This window comes from Falco rusticolus, chromosome 4 (genome assembly GCF_015220075.1).
Source record: "Falco rusticolus isolate bFalRus1 chromosome 4, bFalRus1.pri, whole genome shotgun sequence".
Classification (NCBI taxonomy): Eukaryota; Metazoa; Chordata; class Aves; order Falconiformes; family Falconidae; genus Falco; species Falco rusticolus.
In genome coordinates, this window is record NC_051190.1 from 17,554,783 (window position 1) to 17,574,866 (window position 20,084).

The 20,084-nt window shown below is 37.7% G+C and overlaps 1 protein-coding gene across 1 annotated transcript in view; it reads right to left on the reverse strand.

Moving 5' to 3' along the window:
• SUCLG2 (succinate-CoA ligase GDP-forming subunit beta) overlaps positions 1 to 20,084 on the reverse strand; it is a 131,674-nt gene that overhangs the window by 47,458 nt on the left and 64,132 nt on the right. Inside the window, exons 5-9 of the mRNA XM_037383339.1 lie at positions 18,487 to 18,639; positions 17,423 to 17,512; positions 14,893 to 14,989; positions 9,203 to 9,364; positions 7,552 to 7,694 (exon numbers count right to left, since the gene is read on the reverse strand). Of these exons, the coding sequence (XP_037239236.1) occupies positions 7,552 to 7,694; positions 9,203 to 9,364; positions 14,893 to 14,989; positions 17,423 to 17,512; positions 18,487 to 18,639 (645 nt within the window). The remainder of the gene's footprint in view (positions 1 to 7,551; positions 7,695 to 9,202; positions 9,365 to 14,892; positions 14,990 to 17,422; positions 17,513 to 18,486; positions 18,640 to 20,084) is intronic.

The window sequence follows — 20,084 nt, forward strand, 5'->3', positions numbered from 1 at the left end:
GTTCCTAAAATAAACTGCTGTAGGGCTGAACTACCTTTTTGAATGAACTATTTTCAGAATGGCTATCCTAAATTTCTTTGCTGCATTTAAACCTTATACTTCTTGCCTTACCAAGGCAGACACTGACCTGCGACACCTGGCAAAGTACCCAGGTTAACTGAAGGTTTCCTTCACCTTTTTGTCTGTTTCTTCTTTCAACCCTTGAGTCTTTTGTATATTTTCAATGAGAGAAAAGGTCTCTACCTACGTGTTTACACAACCCCAAGGCAAAAGGGGCTCTCAACATGCTATTAGGAGACAATAGTAAGATGACAGGGAAAGAACCAGCTTCCAAAAGCTATGTGGTATACTTCAGTGATTGATTAGACATCGTCTTACACAAATGTCAAAATTGCATGACAAAACCAACAGGTATATTGATTATGACTTTCTTTTAAAAAATTTAGTATTTCACTTCTATGAAAACAATGCCGAGTACAAAACTGCCAGTAGGATGAGGCTTTGTAATAAGTAGTAAAGGAGCATTGATAACTTATAATTTCCATAGCACTTAATTTCTTTGATGGACTATATAATTTTTGATCAGTGTTGACAGCAGTCATCTATGGTAGATGAGTATTATGACCCGCAGTTCACACAGAGGGGGGAAAACAGAGCAGTCAAAGCCTGAACTTTCAAAAGCATCCACTAAATTCAAGTGCCACCATCTTCAGATACCCAGCTGGAGCTAAAAAGGCTAAGCGGAGGTGTGAGCACTGGACCAGCAGTTAGCACTCATGGAACAGTATACCATCACACACAGATATTTCTCACTACAATAACTCAGCTACAGCTTTTAGAGTACTCAAAACAGCATATGATGCTTCAACCTCTTGTGTGAATCAGAAAAACACACAAGGCATAAAGACTTTTCATGCTGTGTAAAGAAGAACTGGGTAATGAAGTGTGTAAAGGGTACGTGATATTTGAATGAGAAAGCAAAAAGATTTCTAATGACTATGTAAGAATAGGGTTCCTCTGCATTATCTAAAATGACACGCAATCTGACAATTCAAACAAGTCCAGTGCTAACACTCTATTATATGTCCATAACTGAACACTATTTACATTTCATTTTTTTCTTCACCATTGTACACACACTCACATTGGCTGCATGTGTGATAGAGAAGGTTAACTGATCCTACTGATTTATGGTTTCACATTATTGCAATGTGAACTGAGAAACCCACTACTGACAATTAGTCTGTTAAATACAGAAAATGCATGATGAACTATCCACAACCAGCCTATGCTCTCACTAGATAAACCTCACCATCACAGCAAGCGTGGCCATTCTGTGGTGGCTTTTTTTTTAAATTAATTTTGAAACCTCTACACACTATTTTATATTTATGACTTTTAAAGCTTAACAGTCCCCTTCCCACCCTCCAAAGCATCCTCCTCTCACTCCACACATAAAATTCCATAACTAACAGCAATAATAACCATTCTCATCATGGGGTAAAGGCAGCCCTAAAAGAAAATCAAAGTAGGTTCTTTCTTTCTGGATGTTGCCTTTCATGTTCTCTTCCTCTTAGTCAAGACACTTGATAGGCTTGGCTGACTCGCATGACTAGTACCACAACAGACATTCTGCAGATCCCATTAAATAGCTGTGCAAACTGCCTGCACTCACAACTCGGCTGCCAGCATTATTTTTATTTGATGTGGCTATAATGTCTCAGTGCCCAACCCTGGATCAGGAACACCATGCAACATCATTCCCCTTTTCTTCTTCCACTCTCTTTTCTTCCAGACTGTTTGAAATGATGCCTCAGCGGGCAGGGTGCAGTGAATAACTGGCTGGGAACAGAATGGGCACCTGGCAACTCCTAAGAAACTTACTTGCCAACCCCCTTTTTTTTTGGCTGAAGCTTGTAACCCAACAGTCAAACACCAGGCACAGACTCACTGAATAAGAGATTTTTGCACAACTTCCAGGACAAAACCCTCAGCTATATAGTCAAGCTGATTTAGAAATCACACTGAAAAGTCTTTTCCTGCTAAAACTGGGAGCAGGCCCTTGTTTAAAGTTGCAGAGTGAGAGCAAACAGTCCAGTAACACACTGATATAGCTACTGCACTCCAAATGGCCGGAATGTTTGCAGACTTTCTGAACTGTCTTAACTGAACTAGCTCACCCAATTCTGAATTAATTCACCTAAAATAAAGGCCAAATAAATTATACAAGACAACCTTATTTTTATTTCTAAAATCTGAGGAAAGAGTATCCCGAATCTTTCCTCTTAGTTTAACATTATCCCTTCTGTTGCCACATAACGGACTGCAACTTTAGGAAAAGTAATACTAAAAATCCCTCAAGCCAAAAGGATAAACTGGTGATAAAACTGTCTTATATAATAAGAATGAATAAACTGTATTACTTTCACACCAAGCACAACTGGAAAATAAGCAAATTGCAAAATTATGATTTAATGATACCATCTTTCCGAATTGTGTTCGCTTTCTTAGATGCCTGGAAAATAGAAGCCCCAAGACCTCAGCTTCACACGCAGCTTAATGGCAAGGCACATCAGTGCCATTGCTTTTCCCATCACCGAGGCGTACAGGGAGATGTATGTGACAGAAGCAAACAGGCAAAGCAAAGTGACAGGCATAAGAATGCCTATTCCATATTAATACAACAATAATTTGAATATGGACTAAGAAATAGCTAAAGGAACAAACCAAATTAAGTTGTGTGCATGTTTGATATGAATTATTCCCTAGATATGAGTTAACAGATGTCGATATAGAGTATTTTTTTCCAGAGCAATGTTTGTCAATCTGTCAATAGTATTTTGCTTAAGTGACAAGCAAACACTTGTTAACATCAATTGATTTGATAAGTCTGTAGTCATATCATCAATGACAGGCTTCAAAAAAGGCTGTCAGAGGAGCTTGGGGGGGAGAAGGAGAACAAGAACAAACAACAAACTTGGCCTTTAACTGCCTGTATGTATTTCAGGGATACTTTCTAGTAGGAGTCAACTGTTCCGTTTGGGACTAGAGCTGGTCAATGGTAAAACAAACCTGCTCACAGCTTAGTTTGCTATTGTACTGGGCATGCTCGGGGGGGGGGGGAGGGCTGGTGGCGGGGGCTGCCCGGAGCTGCCCCCATGCCCAGTGCCGACCCTGTGGGATCACGGGTTTCCCCAGGGAATAGCTCTGGCACGGCAGCAGCCGCAGCCTGGAGAGGAGCTAGCCAGCCTGACATCTCAAACTTGATGTTGACTGCCTCTGCAGTGTGGATAAAAAAGCTGAGAGAGAAACCTGCATGAATTCAGGAGTGTCAGATATGCTGGACAACTGCAGGCCACAGCAGAGGGCAGAGATGGCAACCGAGCTGCAGTGCCCTGGAGAGCACATTTATTGACAAGACTGGTTTTTTCCAGCTCTAGCTTTTCCAAAACCTTGTTGAATCCTGCAAACCGTCATCATATGGTAAGTACAACAGTTCAGGTCTTCAGCATGAATAAAAACAAGCATCTGCTCAGCTTGGTAAGTATGCGAGAGTACTCGGGGGTGAGGCAGGGGACAGCCCGGCATCACTCAGAACCTCTGAAATGCTGATGGAAACAAACCTCTTCTACTTGACTGTGGGACAGAGAGGAGCAACGAAGCTCCTGCAGTTCCTCCCAGCACCCTGAACACCCAGAACTGAGCCATCTTCCCCTTTCCTGTTACTACCTGAAAAGAGGGAAGACAGTTCATTTTCTGCCAATGCAGATGCATGGCACAAACTCATAGAGACAAGACAGGCAGATAGGAGGACAAAGAAAATAACAAAATAAAAAAAAACAAGAAAAAAACCTCTGGAATTTAGATAGTGAAAAGAAAGGAATTCAGAACCACTGCAATGACCTGTCTGACCTGGGAAGTATTGGATATGGCAGACTGCAAACAAGACCAGCAGGGTATAAAAGGGTCACTGACTTCAGAGACAGCATTTCCATCCTAAAGCTGGTGGGTAACCTTTTGCAACAAAAAGCCCCAACAAACCAAAAGACAAACTTTTTTTTTTTTTTTTTAAAGAATTATAGACACTGCCAACAGACAGATTAAACCAGCAGCAAACCAGCCAAGATCTTAATTTTTCCCAAAAACAATATCCCCAGCTTCACTACATCAAATCATGACATACCTGTAGTTTCTTGCTGTAACAAAACAGATGTTTTAAAGACAACTAAAGAAAGAGATCTATTTCCAAGTGCAGTTGAATGTTTATTTCTGGAAGATTTCTTCTCTTGCAGTGCCCTTAACACTGCCAGTGCCACGTTTCAGTGCAGCTAGAAGACAGTGCTTCTCCATGTTACAGCCCCACAGAGTACTTTTTTTTTGTTTGCTCAGTCTTCCTCAGAGGCTCAATGTTGTTTGGAGACATTTACAACAATTAATTGCCCCTCAAGTTCCTAAGAGCAAAATTTTATCTTCTCAAACAAGGTGGGAATCAGGTTAAAGGTTAGAGGGAATTGACTGACTAGATAAGAACAGTGAATGTTGCATTAGCCGCAGTGACTCTGGGGATCACAAGCCTACTATTAGTTAAGAAAAGAGAGGATTCATTCAATTATCTTACTGTTTAGTAGTGAGCTAATAGATGTGGTGTACCAGGAGAGGAAATAACAGACATTTACTATTTTTTCTGAACAGAATGAAATAAACCCAGAATATTATTTTTTTTTTTAATAGCTAGTAAACTTCTACTAATATTCAACTGCAGAGCAGTTAGAAAAATAAGGGCTTTGCTGTTAGTCTGATATAACTACCAGGGCTTTTAAGAGTCTACTATTATGTACTGAGATATCAGTATATCTTCCCTAATCTTAACTTAATCTCATACATATTCATCAGTTACTGTTAGGAGTTTTTTCACCTGATGCTGCATTGAACTGAAACAGTATTGCTGATGGTCACAGTGACATAAAGCAAAGGCAAACCCAGTCAAACTGAAAGGGCTAAGAAACAGTTCAGAAGTGACTCACTGAAACGTGGCAAGCCTCTCGGGGATAACAGCTGTGGTATGACTGGTCATGAGCAGGGCTAGGCTCAAAAGAACTAATGCTAATTTAAAAATGTGCGACAGCATTTAATCTCGACAAAAACACAACGTCTGTGGCCAACAATGCTGTAACTTACGCACATGCATCCAGGTTTGCTATGGACTATATTCCCTGGACCATGTAGCTTTGAGGAGCACCCTCTTTCCCCTGCACCATACCAGATGACAGAGTCTAGCAGGACTCTAAGCAGTCATCCTTCCTTTTTTTCCTGGAGTGCAATAGAGAGAATGGGCAAAAGAGAAATGCAATGGAGCTGTTCTGTGACTCTTCCTGTGAATGAAGAAAAGATCAGAAAAAGCTTTCAAAAGCAAGTGAGGACAAAACAAATCAATGAGGAACGAGTTTTGCTGCATTTAGGCTAAAGACTCCTGCATCTTCAGCCAGTCAAAGCCAGGAATGGTGCATAGACACAAGCATAAATGACTGTTTCAGGTCCTTTCCGTGCTACCTTTTACTTTACCCCACTGTCTCAATTAGCATAGCTTCCACCAGCCCTGGTGTACGCAGCTAGTGTTGAGCAGTAATATATAAGCAGAATATATAACAGAAAGAGGATACATTTACAAGTGAAATGTTGGGCATGCAGACGTTATATAGCTGAGAGTTACCGAAATGCCTTTTTGTTTTAAAATTGTTTAAACTCAGTAAGCTTCATCACCAAAATTAATACCTGCTGTTTGTGCTGTAGCAGACAGAAGAACCTATTTAGCATAGTAATAATCATCAGCTAAGTTGTGTATCTAAGACTTTACTGCACCTGCTTCTCCACCACTAACACAAGTTTCAGAACTAAATTACATCTCAGCCAAACCTTGATCATCATACAAAGCACGCCCTGCAGAACAACTCAAACATGTGCAAACAAATCTTCATGTAATGTCCTGAGAATAGCTAAAACTCACACAAATGAAGACAAGCATAACAATGTCTACCAGCATCAGACAATGAAGGAAACTATTAGGTTTTCTAGCATGAATCTCAGATTTCACCCTGCCTCTCTTCTGCCCCAGGCAAGATATCTTGCTTCTCTACTTCTCCAGGTCTGTGTTCTTTTTGGCACATCAATGACTTAAAGGTTGTAAGATTGCTAAGTAGAAGGAGACAACTAGTTCTCCTCCTCTGGGTCTTGGGAAGAACATAAACCTAGACCTCTACAAACAAAAGGTCAGCAGGACCCAGGTCTATGTGAGGGCAATAATATCCAGGAAGAATGTTTTAGATATTGCAGATTACTCTGTCTAGTACAGTTCAGCCATCAAAGTACCTCATGCCTTAAAAAGATGCAAGGAAATTTACAACTGCAAAGAGTTTACAATAGGAATTCTACCTGTGCTTATTTTGTACTGTAAATTTTCTTCCTGATCTTGCCTCGAAATTTTGCTGCAAATAATACCCACTTCTATTTGAAAAATCACAACATTTTGTCACGTACTGCTGCACAGGGTATACAATTACGGCGATGTAATTTTCACAGGAAGGTGGTATTTAGAGGAGCTAATATCTCAGACAATGAACATGAGGCAAATGGATGGAAGCACAGAAAGATAAAGGAGATAAAGCCAGATCCACAAAAAGAAGCAAAATGTTGAAAGTAGTATTTCAGCAGAGATGCTTAGGTGCAGATGGAAGGATGATCAAAACCCTTTGACATACTTTCATTAGTAAAAAAAAATAATCTACAGCAGCTTAAGTTCTGGCTACACACAGAAGCATAACTCTGCGTTGGCAGGGATGGTCAGGTGGCACTGTTCCAATGCCTACGCCCGATCAATATTCTCTCAGCAGATACTCCTGTCTGCAAAGGGGACCAATGACCTCATCACGCTAACATGCATCTCTAGAAATAACTTCTACTCAATACACACAGACTAACGTCTTCTGTTGTTCAAAAAGAAAAGAGCAACTGCACCTCCATCTGCAAAAGGAAGTGTTGGAACATACCAGACTATGATTCCAGCCTGTGAATGTTAATTAAACACAGACTATCCTGCAGTGCAGAATCAGACATTCTAGAAATTTTGAGCTTAAAAGAGTACAAATCAGCCTTTAGAATTAGCTATTAGCTTAATTCCCATTTTTCTTCTCACTGTACTATGGCACTAAAATACCATTACAAATGATAATTTTAAGTATCTAAATCTTCTCACAAATTCCTCTTTAGGAACTAGATTTTCAAAGTTCAGCACTGCAATGCCCAGCATTCCCACATCTGCACTTCTGTGCTCAACTGCCTTGAGAAAGTACTCATTCAAGACTGACCAGCAAACCTGAAGAGTGCAGCAGGAACTGAAAAGTCAATCCCGTGGTTCACAGTGAAATCATTTTCCTCCCAGTTGACCCCTCAGTATTCACAGCATTATCTGTGTTTTTCAGCATACCATCCACAGCCCTGTAACACAGCTATATGACTGTATGGGGAAGCTTCTGGTCCAAACCCAACATTTTTTACCTTCGGATCAGCAGTCAGCAGCTTGAATGCTTGATATACTTGTGCTTCTTTCACACCTCCACCAAGATCCAAGAAGTTGGCTGGCTTTCCACCATTCAAGGATATTATATCACATGTTGCCATTGCAAGTCCAGCTCCATTGACTGTAATTGTAAACATCAAGTGCTTATATTTCACATAAAATTATATAAGATTTGTGAAAAGGCTTAAAATGTACCAGCACAACCACATAACATGGCTCAAAACATTAAATAAATGCCTATTTCTAAATAGGGCAGTACCTACTGAAGGATATCCAATGCAACAATTAATTCAAAATCTGGTGTACACACACCAAGAGTTCTTTATGACTGTAACAATTTTAGGACTTAGATGTGCACCTCCCATTAAGCATGGTAATTGTGGAAATGCAAAACCTTCTGATTTATTTTTTTTTTAAAGAAAAGAAAAAAGATGACAAAATCTTCTGGGAATAGTGATTGCATCATGAGATGTGAAGGACAAATTGACTCCTTCAGCCTCCCATCATTCTGATAGGAATAGATGATGCTTTAAATCACTGTAAAACAGACAACTAAATTTTGGAGACAGATATCAGATGCTCCTGAAACTGCCTTTTATTTTGCATTTGCACAAAACCAGAAGCATTCCCATGGGCATGAATATTTTCTAAGTGAGGAAAAGTACATGAGAATTATCAGTCCCCATAAAGTTGCTTGTGCTGGACAAAGCAAGGTTTCTGTGTCACCTGTAATTTGACAGCAATATACCTAATACTAAAAAACATAATGTAGTGCTGCCAATTATTGTTTGGGGGTTTGGGTGGGGTTTTTTTTGCAATTTTTGTTTGTTTGGTTTGGTTTGTTGGTTTGTTTTTTTTTACATTGAAATTAAAGTCTCACTGACACTTACTGAATCAACTGCAACACATTATCAGTGTCTTCTAGAGTTGTGGTTAGAGTACACGTCTAAGCAATGAAAATCCTGGACGTTTTCGCACCAAGCTTAGATAAAATGCCTAATTCAATTAGATTTATAATAAAATGTACTGGCAAAAAGAATCTGTACAAAATGAGAATTATTTAGAGCATAGCTGACTTTTTTACTTATCTCTTCTAAACAGAAGAGTAATTTATGTTTTACAGAAACTTCAGGAAAATAGAAAGATGTTATTTTCCTCTTAACAACCAAGCTGCTTCTTTAGCAGCTTTCCTTAAAGGGAAATGGAGTTCAACATTCAACTGTAAGTGGGAATACCATGTTTTTACACACACACTTTTGCAGTGTCTTTTAAGTAACAGTCTCATTTTTTTAAATTAATGATCACATTTTGATGACTTTTCTTGTTTTAATTACTGGGAAGACCAACTGCATCAGCTTAAAAACTCAGAACGTAGAACCCCTGCAGGCTTCTCCCTTAGCCTGCAGTGTCTCTGACACCACACATGCCTTCCTGTCTGCTGTGGCCTTCATCACTGTTTCAACACAATTTTAGTTTCATTCCTGCAAGAACCTGTGGAAGGACAGACAATCTCAGCAAAACAGACTAAAATACTGTCAAGGGTAGATTGAATGTCAGAGTGTAAACAAAGTCTATAACACTGAACAAGGATGAATTGGTCTTCAAATGTTCTTTTTTATTTGTTCTTACCAAAGCAAGCAATATTTCCATCCAGTCCTATATATTTTAAGTCATATTTGGCAGCTTCATTCTCTATAGGCTCATTTTCAGACTTGTCATCCATGGCAAATATTTCTTTTTGCCTAAATTCTGCATTGTCATCAAAGTTTATCTTGGCATCAAAACAAACAACTACAAAAAAAAAAGCGACATAACAACATATAGGCATTTAGAGATTACAGTTAAGTCAAAACGTCTGAAATACTACGACTAGTATAGCAGGGAGCGGGAGAAGGTTGCTTGGGGACTGATGCTGCTTCCAACATGATCAGCTGAAGTTCTAGTGTTGAGTCCAGTAGAGAAGGGCAAGTTTTCCTTAAATCCTATACGGAGAAAAGGTACAGCAAGCATCTCCATATTACAGTCACATGCCCTTGTCACAGGATGATCTTCTGTGTTTGCTTTAAACAAAATTCCCATAATTTTTTTTAGATTTTATGATTTGGATGGGTGGTCTGCAGTAATATCATAAGAGAATCTACTTTCAGTGTTTTGAAAGCATGGCAGATATGACAAGTAAGAGGTTAGCAATCCAAAGCAATGTTTGGTAAGATGTAGTCATTTATAGCTGAACCATACTTTCCTTAGCCATATTTTTAATTTATAACGTTAGCTATACACACATTATTTCCCTGAAGATCTGAATTAACACAGCTTTTCTCCAATGTATGTTAAAAATGATCAAAAGATGACTTTTAAATAAAGAAAATTTGAAGAGTAAATAGGACATTGATGAGAAGTTTCAACATCCTCTATGGTTGTAAAAACAAATCAAGAAGTAGCTAAACCTGACTATATTAAATAATAGATACTAGCTAGTAGACATAAAACCACCAGTAACAAAAACACATGTAGACTGAGCTGGTTATTTGCCTATTTACTGACTCATTATTTCTATGGGTTTGCATAGGCAAACACCTCATTAGATTAAAATGGTCTAAGTAAATGTAAGAGTATATGCTTATTTCACTATTTAAGTAATTTGGCTTGTACTATACCCAGATTATAATTACTGACTGAAATAGAATTGGGTTCTCCATGCAAACAAGTCAGATTTAAGTGCCTTTAAATGCTGCTTCCATAAAAATACAACAGTTTTATTTTCTGCTGTGTTTTGATTCATATTGCCATGTGCACACGTACATGGTATGTGTGCACATACTCCTGAGGACTGTATATGTCTCTGCAACTAGAGGTCAATTACAATTAAAAAGACAATTTTTAGTCCTTGACATTGATACCTATCAATTAAAATAACTAATAACACTACCTTTCTTGGTGGACAAATGCTTATCTCTCTTTTTTAATATAGGAGAAAATATCTAAGCAAACAGCAAACAAAACATTTACACAAATAGGAGAGTCTCAATTGCACAGGGTTTTTGTGTTTCGGTTTTCTAATGTTGCTGGGGTTTCCCTGGTTTTGGGTTGTGGTTTTTGTGTTTGGGTTTTTTTGGGGTTTTTTTTGTGTGTGGTGGGTTTTTTGTTTGTTTTATTTTTTTGAATATTTGATTTGTAGCCAACATCAGATTAAATTAAAACAGGAACAAATTTCATTCAGTGACTGCAGTTTCAAAAAACTATTCATGAGTGTCTGTGCATAATAAATGTCTCTTGGAAGAGTCTACATCTTACCTGGTCAACCATCATGTGGGAATCTGCCAAAAGGAGAAAAATCTGAAGTTCATAATATGCTTCTACTGTACTAGAGCTGCTTTTTTTTTTTTTTTAAACAATGAACTAAGACCTGTACTATTTCTCTTCTCCAAGCTTTCAGTTCCTTAAATGGCTAAAACAACTCAAAGGTAGAGTAAAACTGCAGATTCAGAGCTCTGTTTACCTTAGACACAAACGTCTTCAATGTCACATTAATAGAACCTCTTTTCTACAGAACATGCATCTTTAACAAAGGCCACGTTGTACAAAGTAGCAGGAAAAACATCTATTAATATTTATCAAACTATTTTCACCATCAAAAGCACATTGTTACATGCATGATAAATTATACAAATGGAATTTTCTTCTAAACAAATATCAAAGAAAGCTCCAACAATTATATTGATGGAGTACTTGTGCTGGTTTTGCCAGCAGTGTAGGATTTTTGTCATCTGCCAATTCAGCAGCTTACAGTGAGAGCAAACACAACAAAAAAACCCCAAAGAAATGTGCAGTTACAGGCTTCTAACCCAACAATGTTAACAAAGAATTTGCTACAGAACTAAACAAAACAAAATACATACAACAATGTATTTTCTAACGGAAATTCACACAAGTAAAAAACACAGCAAGAAAGAAACCAATTTTAAGTGTTACTTTGACAGGAATAATGGTCTTCATACTGAGACTTATATTTTATCATTAGAAATAACTGTATTAAGCTACTCAAGTGTTCTTCCATTTGTTTTATCTTTTTTTTAAGACATTTCAGTTGGAGAAACTGCTAGCAAAAAAGAAATAAGCACAGGAAGACTTCTGTGTTTTCCTGCTAGTGAGATGGCTTTCACAGCTTGAAACACACTCTGTTTCTGCTCCTCAGCTTCCTGGATGCGGAACACATGGGGAAAAACCTCTGAGAAACCAGCACAAAACCTCCTACAATCCCCTAGATAAAGCCCTCCTCACTAAATATGCACAGCCATTCCCGAAAAGCCGAGTTAGTAGCTTATCCACATCAGTTCAATTTTTCCACGGGTCCACCTCGCAGCACTCCAGCAAGAATGCAAAGCTAGAACCACCACGGTTCTTCTGGACCTTTTAGGACCATCAGTTTTGTTTCCTCTCATTCCTAACTGTCCTCTCTCCTTCACTTGCCCCTACTTGTCTACCAATTTCCCCTCTGTCGGAGGCCAGCCCAAATCATCTTCAGCGCCTCAGCGATGCCCCTCTTCTGTTACCTGACAGCGCTGTCTCTGCCCTTCTCACGTCCTTCACAGTGCCTGTACCAGTCTACAGTGTCCACTCACTGACACCCGAGATGTACTTAAAAGGTCTCCCTTGCAGGACTGCACGGCTGAGATGATGTAGGTATTGAACTGGGGATTCTGTCCTTTGCTCTGCCAAAATAACAGAATAGTCAAGTGCCTCTATACTAGTCATCTGCACTAGTTTTGAACCAGCGAGTGCGAATACCAGAACAGCCTAGTCCTCGCACAAAGCTCACCTCGAGCTCTTTTCCTTGCCTGACAGAAGGCAGTTGTCATCGATGGCCCAATTTCTGACACCCAACTGAGCAAAAGGACTACTGGGTACCGTTCATCTTCAAAAGGTCAAAAGTCTCATGTGTTACACGTGGCTCGAACTTTGAAAATCCAGACACTTCATATCACAAGGCTCTATTTCATTATCCTGCTTTAACTTCACTGTGCGACACAAACCAAGAATGCCCTCCGCACCTCATTCCCAACTGGTTTTAATGAGGACAATGGATCTATTTAAATGGTGGGGAAACCCAACAGACTGTTGGGTTCTGAAGGTAAACTTTCCATTTCCATTTCAAGTACAGCCTACGATAGAACTACACCAGTGCACAGCAGGGCTTTTTGTTTCTTTCCCGAGACACACATTTCACAAATTGCCTAAGAACTAATGGAGTTAGAGTTAGCTGCTAAGAATTTAACTTACATTTATTAAGCTGAGTGAGGTTTACAGTGCAGAAACTATTGATTCAATGTGCACATTAGTATGGTACTTCAAACAAGCTGGAAATCTGAGCACACCGTGCTGCGACAGATTCTCAAATAAAAAGAGTTAAAGCATGTGGTGGAAATCATTCTCATGAGGTAAACCCTACCCAGACAGCTAAAGGTTTCTGGGGGCAAGAAAACCCAACCTCCACACTCCCACCAAGAAGGAATTCAAAAAAGGTCTGCTATCAAAGCAGAACTGACACATTCAAACCATAAATATGTTCTAACTTAGTTTAACCTGAAAATAACTCATAACAAAAAAAAAATATTAACATACTTGATAATTTTTATCATTGTCTTTGAATTATCCTCATATAATTCATTAGAAAAGATATTCTTTGTTGTATTTGTTTTTAAAATGTTACTTTACAAGTGGGCATTTTAGTGCCTCAGAGTCTATTTTATAACAGAGAACACCATCTTTTAATATGCATTAATAAAACAGGGTGGGGCAGGATTTGTTTTACATCTTTTACAGCTTTTCAGAGTTCATTATCAGCAGAATTTTCCTTTTAAGCTGTGGACAATTCCCTGCCAATTCTTTTGCATTTGTTTTGTTTTGTTTTATTTTTAAATAATAAGGGGAAACCACAGTTGGACAATTGGAAGAGATTGCATAGCTCCTAGCCACAATTCAGCTTCTGAATTCCTGGCAACTGAGCCAAAAATATGGATTTTTACTGAAAAGCTAAAAACTAATTTTACAAACTAGCTATGGGTACATCAAAAGTATTTTTAAAATGCTAATTCTTTCAGTTGGTACTGACTCCTATGAAGAACTTATGTTCTTAACTGACAGAGCACTGATCTTTTTCCAAAAGTTTCCAGAAGAGCAATTAAGCAGCTACATTCCTAATGTCTGATAAAACGGGTAAAAGCTTTCTCTTTCCATTTTCTGATTTCCGCTTTAATCTGTAGGCATAAAAGTTGGTGAAAAACTGGAATTGCCTTTATTGACAAACATTGATAAAGAATACTCAAGAAACACCCACCAGCACTTCCCAATGTCAAAGACTCCTTTCAAATCACAAAATGATACTGTAGGTTGGGCCTCTACTAGGAAGTTACTAGAGCTTGTGAACCACAGCCCTTGACACTGAAGTCTCAGCTAGCTCCTCCTCATCTCCACAATTCATCTTTATCCATTTAAATCACAGTCAAGAAATACATAGGGAAAGAGCATGAACACGAAAAATTATTGGAGTGAATGCATGAATAAAAATGTTCTGACACCCAATGAAACAGCAAGGTGGTAACTATAATCCACCTGGATCAGCCCTACTCTATTTCAATATATCACAGGTATCTTTAGTTCCTCCTCTCTTTGCCTTTGTCCAAGCTAGTTGGACAAAAATGACAAATGGAAGGAAAGGTTTCAGCTGGAAAATGAACTACCAGAATGACGTGAAGGTTAACCCAGCTCATTTTTAACATATACCTTCTTAGCCCTGTATTCATGGTGGAAGCAGATCAATTATTCTTTTTCTTCCCAAAGGACATAGCTAAGTGTGAGTTCCAGCTGGAATTTTTCCTGCTATTAGGCTGCAGAGTCATGCACTTAATATTTTAACTTACCTATTTTTGCGAACATAAAAAACCAAGATTCTTTCCACACAATCCCAGTAATCTAGCAGCATTAACAAAAACAAAAAGCTCACCCAAACAAAAAAAAAAAACAAACCCAAAACAAAACTAAGAAAAACTCAACTTTGTAGAAAGAGCAGAAGAGCAGAAAATATTGCTGTTTCTCATCAAGCATAACATGTAGAAGCCAATACTTCCAGCATTTGGATGAAATAACAAAAGGTATTGAAATGTAAAATATGCCATGGGAATATTTATGAATGTTGCTTAAATTACATTACAAAATGAAATTAATGCAAAGCTGTTGTTACAGCCTTCTATGCAATTTAATTTATAGTTTGCATAAATAAAGAATTATAATGCATTCATTTGTTTCCTTCAGTTTCTTACCTTGCCCTTCTGGAGTTTCACCAAAGGGATTCACTTCAACCTGAGTGGCATCAATTTTCAAGAAAAGATTATACAGCTTCTTAATTTGATCTGCTGCCTAAATTTGATCAAGCGATTTACAATTACCACACAGAAAAATAAGAAGTTAATGTTTTCAAGGCAAAGGTAAACCATTATTGTTTATTTTTTATGTATTGAATTGCACACTGGCTCTAGATAATTACTGCCTTTATTTCTGTTTTCTTAATCATATTTATACAGTATCTAAAATAGCTGTAATGCAGCACCATCTTACTGCATAACATTTAGTAAATGTGCGTTTAAAGGTTACATGAACTGGAGATTTTCTACAAAATAAACAGCACGATTACAGTGACAAGTTTAATTTGAAAAGTGCCCAAGAGTTCATAATGATTTATTCTCCTGTGTGCTGAGATCTAAGTTGCATCCACGTTGATCAATCTAAATTCAGAAACCATAAAACAGTATGTGCACATCAGTGACTTTAGAAAAAATATAAGTTTCTCCTTCCTACATCAGTCTGAAATGTTTTCTTAAAGGAATTATCAGAAGCACACTTCTTTACTCTTTACAAGATATTCTTGCTTTTTCCTTATTGTTCCTCACCATCTCTCTCTGTCTGGTTCTGCAGCCAAAAGTATCGTGACTGACTACTGACTTCCAAGTCTCTTGTTCTTAGAACATCCTTCCATTAATAAAACAACTTAAACAGCATCAATATGAATGTGCATAAAAAAACCCTCTTTGGTTCATTACACACTGACAACCTATTAGCTGAAATAAGTTTGCAGATGAAGTGCACTAATAAAGAACCATTCAAATTTGTTCATTATTGATCAGTTAACTGAAGTACACAAAAAAAATATTTGGGACCTTTCTTAATAAGCAGAGTGTGTGAGAATAAAAAAAAACCAAACAAAAAACACACCCACCCCACCCCACAGGAGTCAGCTTTCTTCCACAATGTCATTCGTAACAAATGAAATACTATGACTGGAAAGACTCAACTCCAAGCCCAGTTTTTGTTTGGACCAAAACGTCAAAGAGTTTAAAGAGTTACAGTTTGGAAGCAGCATACAAATTGCTTATGAAGTCTTCTCTACTCAAAAGTCAGCAGCTGAAGCATTCTTAGTGGTTTTGACTTAAAAAAAAAAAAAAATTATCAGTTATAAATCTGCAGCTACCAAGGCAGCAGTTTCCTTGGCATGAACACTCGGGTTGACAAACTATCCTACTACCACATGGGCAGGGCTGTCGACAGCGACGCTAGGGAGAAGTCCCAGCGTGCAACCCCACGTTGATTCTGGGCAACCTGAAAAGCTGTTGTTGCCCTCGTACACTGCTGTAATTTTAGCAGATCACCAGAATCGCTTAACTTTTATTAAGGGCTGCTCCATCTTTCAGCAGCTCTCTGAATCAGGCAGCTTAATGTCAACACTTCTCTTTCTCAAGGTCTACAAGCGCTGAGCATCTTCGAAGCAAAGCATAAAATCCCAGCCTAGAAATTGTGAATGTATAAGTAAATACTAGGATTTGTCTGAATAAAAACTATGTCCCTATGCATCAGTAAATTCCTTTGAGTTGACAGCACAAGGAAAGAAATGCATTCACTGCAGCATTATTTAAATGTATTGTTGAAAAGTCCATATATTGCTGTTAATTATTAAGTACCAGAACTCTTCAAGGGTTGAAAGGTTCTGCATAATCATTCCTCCTCATTCGATATGCAGCTAAATCTTCAAATGTGTGTTAATCAACTTAATGATTATGCATTTGTTAATTGCACGGTTGGGATAGAAAATAATTAAAACTGTTGAATTAAAAATAAAGGATCTCTAAAAAAATGACAGTTTGATACTATGGAAAAAAACAAACCAACAACAAACAACCAGGCAAAAGTAGCTTTAACAAGCTTTCTCTTCACTGCAAAATTATTCATAAAGGCAAAAGATCTTGTGTATTTGTGTACAATATGGAATTCCCATATATATATATATATATGTATAGGGAAGAGATACTGAAAAGACAAGTTGGCAGCCTTTTGGATTTTAAGTTGAAGGTGTGTGGGTGTGTGTGGGTGTGTGGGGGGTGTGTGTGCGTGCGTGTGCGTGTGTGTGTGTGCGTGTGCAAAAAAGAAAGGAAAATAAAAGAGAAAAAAGACTGCAATTACCCAAAGATATACTTTTACTTCTCCCCATATTACAAAAAAGCCCTACTCATATAATTCACTGAGCTCCAATGGAATTCCAATGAAACCAAAAGAATCCCACATGGTATAACGACATATTGTCATCAACTGCTTCAAAGACCAGGGACTTTCACTTCGGAACAATAACGACCTTATTCAAATTGCTAAAGCCTGATGACAACTTTATATGTCGAATTTAGTATTTAAAATGTCAAAATGGTCCTGATCTAATGGACAGAGCCTTTCATGTCTATTTGGAAAGTGTTTATCATATTAGGTGGGCTAAAAACTCTTCAATAAAAACTGACAGAGTAAAGTTACCTGCTGTTCCAAAGGTCCTTTGAATCCCAAATTTTTTGCCATCTGCAATGCCTGATGATCCTTTATACCTTCAAAAATATCTATTTCCTCCTGTAACAATAACGTGCATAAATAAAACTAAATATTCAACCTGAATGGAGATTTATAACTTCAAAAGGAGAACAGTATACATTTGCAAATTAGTAATTAAAGCATGGCTGTTTGCCAAAGTTCTCCGAGACTGAGGCTATAGCAGCTGCCTATAGGGTATGTTATAATTACCACACCAACTATGAAACAGTCCTTCCAAAAAATACATAATTCTTCAGGGTGGCATGCTGACAAGACAATGTGACACCAGTTTTCACTTTTAATTACTGTACAGATGGCGTTGACGAATATTTAGTCTGTTAATTTTTATGACATCTTCTGGAATATTTTCAAGGCAATGGGTGTCACTGCCCAGTAACACTGTGAAGTTTATATAATTTTTAAATTCACATTAAATATTTTTACAATTTTTTGTATAATTATACTTGATTGTATCAATTATTTTCCCAGATGAATAGCATGTCTACTCATTATCGTTTCACAGTAACAAAAAAAACCCAAAAAACTTAAATACAGTCATCATTAAGAAAGCAATTACAACAGTTGTATTTCAGATGCAAAAGTTATCCAGGTACAAAGAAATAATTAACAACTCTGTCAATTAGAAAAAAATAACCACAGAAACAATAACCATATTGGCGCTAAGCCACTTGTGAAAAAAAATGTACCTTCCTGAAAATGAAACTCACTCATAAAAACATTTCAGATATTAAATTCAACGTATAACAGCCAGATTTAAGCTCTTTTTCTAATCGAGCTGGAGACACAAAATCACTAACAAAATCAGATGTTAAACCTGCTTCCTTCATCTACTAGATGACATGTCTGATCCCCTATTTGGTGAAACTCAATTTTATGGCTCTTATTGTCTTCTTTCCATACACAGAAGAAAGAAAAAAATGGAAGGAGAAAGGGGGAAATCCTTTTGGATAACTGACAAAGAAAATTTTTAGTGTAAAATATTATTTTAATACCTTAAAGATAAGTTCTGGGCTAGTAACTGCAACTTCTTCTATGTCAACACCACCCTGTGGACTGCCAACCATAACAGGTCCATTGCAGGCTCTGTCCATCAAAATTGCGAAGTATGTTTCCCTGGAAATATTCAGTGCTTCTGCAACCATCACCTAAAAATGAATATAAACAAGAAAAAAGCACGACAAACCAGCAACAGTGTTTACTGGTCCATGTAGCTGGCAAAGCAGAGAACATTGTGGCTCACGTTTTCTGCATTACCATAAAATGCAGCAGTTTGATACCCGCTATCCTGAAAAGAAACGTTTCTTTCACTGCTTTTATAAGATATTGCAACCCAGTGACCTTTTCCCCAAGAAATCCTCTCTCCCTAAACAAGAGTCCTCTGATGCTGCTGTTCTCACTGGGCCCTGTAACAAGCAGCATAAACACCTAATTGCTGGGATTTTTTCCAAGAGAATTGGAGCTTCCACTGTGTCCATAAAGCAGACCTCCATACTACCTTTTTATTCCCAACAATCACTTTGACATGCTGCCCCTGGAAAACATTAATCACAAGGGATTACGGTTTGCAAATCACATTAGATGTAAGAGAGGGTACATTGGCTTTCAGATGCATCTCATCAGTAGCGTGGTTCCTCACCAGTAGAGCCTCAGGTTACATTCTCTCCCTTGTTCTGACAGAAGGCCATCCTACACTTCGAATCTCAGAACTGAATTCCTGCCTTGCTTAAGTATTTCCTAAGGAAATAGATTTACAGATAATTCTGCCATCCACCTTTTTATTTTCACTTTAGAGAGACAAGCAGATGTGTGACCTTCAGATACTGGCACAACCTAGAAACATCCAAAAATTTATTTTTCCAAAGAGCTACTAATTTCTATTTATTACTATAAACTACAGAGCCCCTTTGTACCAATATCTGACAGCACACAACAAAAAAAGATGATTCAGATCCTACATGTTTGGAATCTACAAGTGCTCACATTAAAACTGGTGGGAAAACAGCCCATATAAATTCTTATAATTTCTTCTCTCCTCCCAAAACCATAAAAAAGTCCATTCAATTTCAGTATTACAGTAACTATACCTTCCTCTTCATCTGAACTGTCAATTTTTGCAATAGTTTAACAATAGCTATTGAAGCAATTTCAGAGAATAAGTAGTTTTTCACTTGGCAAAGGACTCAAACCTATGTTTTGATGCAAGAATACTAAATTACCCCCCAAATGTTCTTCATCTTAAGAAAAAAAAAAAAAATCTACATATGATCATTACTAATTGTTCCTTATGATTGTAACAGGTGCCATAATCTCAGGTGCAAAGACTGCAGTTATGCTCTGCACTACAGTTTTGCTTTTCAACCTGGAGGTTGAGCAGCCACCTCCGCAATTTAATTAGCACTATAGCTTCTTCTTATGCCAATCAACTACATTCTTCCTTAGCAGAGCTACTCTTCCCTATCTCAATGGAAGTAGTAGAAATCAGGAAAATTACTTCCCTAATATTAATATAATTAAGAAGGATGAAGTGGCAATGTCTTTCTAACGTGGTCTGTTTATAAAGCAACAGTTTTGAACAATGTAGAAAAAGATC